The sequence below is a fragment of the Aegilops tauschii genome, chromosome 3, assembly GCF_002575655.3.
Source record: "Aegilops tauschii subsp. strangulata cultivar AL8/78 chromosome 3, Aet v6.0, whole genome shotgun sequence".
NCBI lineage: Eukaryota > Viridiplantae > Streptophyta > Magnoliopsida > Poales > Poaceae > Aegilops > Aegilops tauschii.
The window spans coordinates 606,332,145-606,338,127 of NC_053037.3; the positions used below are offsets into that span (position 1 = coordinate 606,332,145).

General features: G+C 47.8%; 1 protein-coding gene across 1 annotated transcript; it reads right to left on the reverse strand.

Moving 5' to 3' along the window:
* Positions 1-5,063: 5,063 nt before the first annotated feature.
* Positions 5,064-5,777, reverse strand: LOC141020823 (uncharacterized). Its single transcript, XM_073495768.1, has one exon. It carries the CDS (start codon positions 5,775-5,777, stop codon positions 5,064-5,066), a length of 714 nt encoding a protein of 237 aa, XP_073351869.1.
* Between the last annotated feature and the right edge of the window lie 206 nt (positions 5,778-5,983).

Below are 5,983 nucleotides of genomic sequence, written 5' to 3' on the forward strand. Positions count from 1 at the left end.
GGTTGGCGCCCTCCGGAACCACATCAGGTCAAGATAAACACCGATGCGGCGGTCGTTCATGATGAAGGGAAAAGCGGAGCTGGCGGTGTGGCAAGATCGTCTACGGCCCTATTGGGTGTCTGGTGCAAACCTCACCCTGGAGTTATTGACCCCATGATAGCAGAAGCCCTTGCAGTTCGGACGGAGCAATCTTTGCAAATGTCAGAGGGTTCGAGCAGGTGGTGTTGGAGACCGACAGCCTGGAGGCGGTTAACCTCTGGAACACTCGCCTCAACAGTCGTTCAGTTGTGGCACCCATTATCTTAGAAATTGAAGAGCTTTCAGCTAGTTTTCATTCTTTTGTAATCCAACATGTAAGTAGATCAGCTAATGGTCCAGCTCACCTGTGTGCAAAACGTGCTTGCACGGTGGCTGTGACCGAAAGCTGGCTTACGGAGACTCTCAGCTTCCTGATCAGCAGCCTTCTAGCTGACTGTTTAGAGAATGTTTTTGTTTGAATAAAGCTCTAAATTCCACGCAAAAAAAGACTGTTAGATGGAAAAAATTGCTGAAAAAAGAAAAGGGCCACGCAGCCATGCTAATTGGGCCTATTGCACGCCCAGCGACGCACGCAGCCCCGCTATTTGGGCCCAATCCCTAGCCTCCTGCGAGAGCCGAGTGATGGCTGCGACCAAGCGGACGACGCGGCGGTCGCCAGCTCAATCCTTGCTCTCCTTCGATCCTCGTGTGATGTTGCCTCCTTCCTGTCGTGCTCCTCCGATGCAGTGGCTGCTGGGCACTTGCTTGCTGGTTGCTTCGCGCTTGCTAGATGAGCTGGGCTCTGGCCGCTGGCTTGCTGCTGCTTAGCGGTTGACTGCTTTGCATTGCTGTAACTGTAATCTCTACTCCTAATGTCTCAGTTGGTAGTGTTCGCGGTTAATTTTCGTCCCACCTTCCCTGATTCGTCCTCCCTCACACCTCCCAATTCCCCCGCAGTAACGATCCCACCTCCCAGTTTCGTCGGTTTTTTATTCGCCCCCCTCCCACTGGCCGGACAAACCCAACGTTTATTTGGTAACACAATGAATTCACATATGGTGATTGATTCCTTCTTTGGTAACCCAACTAACGGACGGTAATCGATCTCCTCTACTACCTAAAAAGAATGCAAGGTTCCTTTTCCTGCCGTAGGACCGTCTCCCGCCCCTCCTTTCGTCAATCATCGATCCCCACGTCCCAACTCCAGCTAGGCCTTTCACACACAAAAAAAGAAACCAATCCATCTATTTATTATTGTTGTCCCACCACCAACCCATTTGGCACTCACCATAATTTACTTTCCCATGAATCACACCGTGATTAGCCATCATTTTGAATCCTTCCATCCAGTACATGTACTTTCCCATGAATCACACCATGATTAGCATGCTCCCTCGGCCCCCGTCGTTCACTGTCCTTCACACCCAGGCGCCACCACCATGGGCTCGGTCGCCCATGACATGTAACTCCCGCCCTCCCGACCTCCACACACCGCCACCATGGGATGCGTCACCGGAGATGCCGTCCATCTCTCCTACATGCTCGCTTGTCGCGATAGGTCTGTTGACGACGCCAAGCTCTTCTGACTCCTACCGTGCGCTGGTAAGATCGAGCCATACTCCCCCTTCATTTCTCTCTTTATCTGAATAGCTTCGTGGTGTCCTGGCAGGCGCACGCTAGACTGGAGGAGCGGACTCGGAGGAGACGGAAGAGTTCGTGGCGAGGGAGGCAGAATTGGCCGAGTCCATGCTCGCCTGGTGAGGGAGAGCGTTCGACGCGAGGTGCTGAGGTTACACGATGCGCCTATGATTTTCATGCCACTCTCGTTCTTCTGACTGGTGGCGGGCTCGTATCTCCTCCTTTTAGATTGCCACTAGATTAGTTTTATTTTCTGCTAGTAGTCTTGAGTTTTCACGATTCCACAATGTCAGATCACTGTACATGTGATGCTTATTGTTCATAGTCATAGAATTAGCTGGGCATCCCTTATGTGGACAGAAGTTGTTTGTGTTTTTGTCCAAGCCAATTTCAGTTAAACATCCCTTATTTAAACTATGTGTGGCAATAATGATGCAGATGAAGTTCTCATCTACAACTATAATTGGACACAGGTAGAGTTATAGATATGATATCCTTACTTTCTTATTTATGGTGGATCTGTTTTTTTAGCTAATATAGGTGATCTGTTGATGGTGCTTTACTACAATGTACTGGAGTTTTGTGGCCATTCTAATGATAATAGCATTCTTTATGCAATCTGCAGATACAATATTGAAGGTTGCAAGTCGGTTAATCAGTCGTAGCCAATTTCTTTTTTTGAGAACCATGGCTACAAAATTAAACCATGGTGGTTGCATATTCGTTCCTCATTACATCTCTCATATCAGTCGGAACATCAGCGAGAAACATAAAATCTCCCGAGGCACGTGCTTTCGAGGCTAGCTCATGAGCCAGCTTGTTCTTTTCCCTTCTGATAGCACTGATCACTGCACTTGAGTAGCCCAAGAGGAGGGCCTTAGCGTCCGCAATCCACGCGTGGCATGACGATCTGCATCTCTCCTCCGTTTTTAGATCCCGAACAACTCCGGTGCTGTCCATCTCAAGGATCAAATTTCCATAGTAATACTTTGCAAATTCAGATAATCCCAACACCGCAGCCGCAGCTTCTGCCTCTTCCGCCGAACTGCAATTGGGAAGTCGCCGTCCTACACAAAGAAACACATGGCCCTTGTTGTCTCTCGCAACCGCACCGCCCCACGCGTCTCCTGTTTCCTCCAGGAAAGCAGCATCTGTGTTTAACTTTGCCCTGCCCGCTGGAGGTGCAGTCCAATGGTTAGGTTCAGTTATAGTCAGTATGCTCGGTTTGGCCAGGAGTAGAGACTGTTTATTCTTGTCGCCTTCGTACATCGGGTCGCATGCAGCCAACCGGATATCGTCATGGAGTATGAGCAGGTATTGGATAGCACCTGAGACCGTTTGTTTTCCATCACCATGGACCACATTGTTTCTTAGGTTCCAGGCCTGCCACATGATTAACATCAACTTAGTTCTGACCTCCTTATGCTGTCCCAGTAGCATCAGTTGTAGCCAATCCACACCAGAGTATTTGAGTTCAGATTCCCTAGGAATGTCCCAGATGGCCCTCATGGAGTGGCGAAGAGCAGCACTCCTCGTACATGCGATAACGGCATGGTACTCATCTTCAGTACCTCTACCGCATATTTCACATACGTTGTCATCAGCTAGTGTCCTTCTGCAAGCATTGTGTTTGGTAGCGAGCGAATTTGTGGCTACTCTCCATCCGAAGACCTTTATCTTCTCTGGTATCTCCGCTTTCCAAATTGCATCCCATATGCTCCGGTCGCCCGGATCTCTTGAGGAGCTTGTTGCTATCTCCGTACCATTTCTCTTGAGAGAATCGGCGAGCTTGTAGGCGCTCCTAACCGTGAAGACACCTGATTTCTCGTAGTGCCAAGCATAGCAGTCCTCCATTTCAGTCCGTGGGATTTTAATTTTGCATATCTCATCTGCATCAAAGGGGTGGAAGATCTGCCTCACTAGTTCAACATTCCACTCTTTGTTTTGTGTATCGATCAGTTGGTTTACCCGCCTCAGCCTAGACCTCCTTATAAAAGAGGCCACCTTCAACCCCTCTTTCCTTGGGATCCATTGGTCTCTTGTAATCTGAATGTTTTTGCCATTACCCACTCGCCAGATGAGACCCTTTTTCAGCAGATCCAAACCAAATTCAATTCCTCTTCACACAGGGGATGCATCGGCCGAGAAAACGGTATCAAGGAGGTTACCATTAGGATAGTATTTTGATTTTAGTACCCTCGCACATAGGCTTTCTGGCCTCTAAAGCAGTCTCCAACCTTGTCTTGCTAGCAGTGCCTGGTTGAACAAGTGCATATCCCGGAATCCGATTCCACCATTGCATTTTGGTTTTGTCATATCTTCCCAAGACATCCAATGAACCTTGCGCCTGTCATCTTTGTCACCCCACCAGAAATCTCTAATCACCTTCTCATACTTATCATAGAAGCTCTGATTGAGTTTAAAAACCCCCATGACATGAGTAGGTAAGGCCTGCGCCACTGCTTTGACATTTACCTCTTTTGCAGCTTGGGACATGAACCTCTCGTTCCAGTTGTTGCATCTTTTACCAAATCTCTCCATGATTGGTTGAAAGTTGCCATCCTTCATTCTACCCTCCGGCGTCGGGAGACCGAGGTATTTGCTTTCAAAAGAAACTGATTCCACCCCTAAAATTTCTTTGATATTCTCTCTTTCCTCGGCGAGGCTCGTTTCACTGAATAATAGTGAGCATTTGTTAGGGCTTAGGAGTTGACCCGTGGCCATTTGGAATTCCTCAAGCACCTCTTTCACTCTCCCCGCTTGGTGCGTTGTTGCTTTGAAAAACAGGAGACTATCATCGGCGAAAAGCAGATTTGAGATTCCCGGGCATCCTCGTGCGACCTTAATTGGTGTTATACCTCCGTTACTCACCTCCCTGTTGAGCAAAGTTGCTAGACTATCAGCCACAAATAGGAATAGGTAGGGACTAAGGGGGTCGCCTTGTCTGAGCCCTCTCGAGGGAGAGAAGATTTCCAGAAGCTCTCCATTGCATCTGACAGCAAACTTGACCGTTCTGACACAAGTCATCACCCACTTCGTGAACTTATCCTCAAAACTGAGCTTTCGGAGCACCCCTTCCAAAAAATTCCAATCGACTCGATCGTATGCTTTCGCAAGGTCCAGCTTGTAGGCGCAGTGGGTGTCTCTCTGATTCTTGCTGTGCTGGATCTCATGAAAGCATTTGAAGGCAATTATCGCATTGTCCGTGATCAATCTGCCGGGAATGAACGCGCTCTGTGATTCAGAAATAAGGTCATTTAGGAAGGGTCGCAGCCAATTCACCAGAATTTTTGATAAGACCTTGTAGATGACGTTACATAGACTGATTGGACGGTAATCTTTGATGCTTTGAGGATCATTGCTCTTGGGTATTAGAACAATAGTGGTCTCATTTACTCCATCCGGCATCACATCGTCATTAATTTTTTTTGCACCCCCTTAGTTACATCTTCTCTCAATACTGCCCAATTCCTTTGAAAAAATCTTGCCAGGAAGCCGTCCGGTCCCGGGGCCTTGAGGGGTCTGATCTGGAAGAGGGTGTCGCCCACTTCAGAATCTGAGATAGGTCTGGTCAGAGCATCATTCATATGAGCCTCAACTTTCCTTGGTATTAGGTCGATCAACTTCTGAGGCCTCACGCCCTCGTCCTTCTTATATAAATCTTTGAAGAACCTATTGATTTCAATGTGTATATCCTTTGTGTTCTCAGTCCAAGAGCCATCTTCTTTCTTTAATTTCTCAATCTTGTTCTTCTTTCTTCTCCAGTTTGCTTTTCTATGAAAAAACTCAGTGTTCTTATGTCCCTCACGCAGCCAGGAGATCCTTGACCTTTGCCTCGACATAACCTCCTCCCGGAACAGCCATTCATCAAGCTCAGCTTCGATTTTCTTTATGTTCTCATCGGTCTCCCTTGAACGTGGTTGCAACCTCAGACTCTGTAGCCTAGCTCGAAGAGATTTGATGCTGTTTAGGACTGAGCTGAATTCCTTCTGAGCCCAGCGTCCTAGCACATCCCTCATTGATTTCAAGTTGGTGGCAACGTTTCTGAGGGAAGGGGTGCAGTCCCCCTCTTTCCAAGCATTATGCACTATTTCTGTTAGATTTTCACTTCGCTCCCACATGGCCTCATATCTGAATGTCTTATTGACCTTTCTCCACTCCTTCCTCTTTCCAAATCGCAACAGCAAGGGGACGTGATCTGATCTTGAGGAACAGATATGTTCGATCTTGGCCTCTCTAAACGCTTTGCACCATTCTGGTGTTGCAACCCCTCTATCTAGGCGAGCCTTGACATTCTTGTCCCCACGCTATTTATTATCATACGTCC

What these genes read in the sequence shown, in the direction of transcription:
- LOC141020823 (XM_073495768.1), bottom strand. Translation starts at nt 5,777, where the DNA reads ATGTGGGAGCGAAGTGAAAATCTAACAGAAATAGTGCATAATGCTTGG.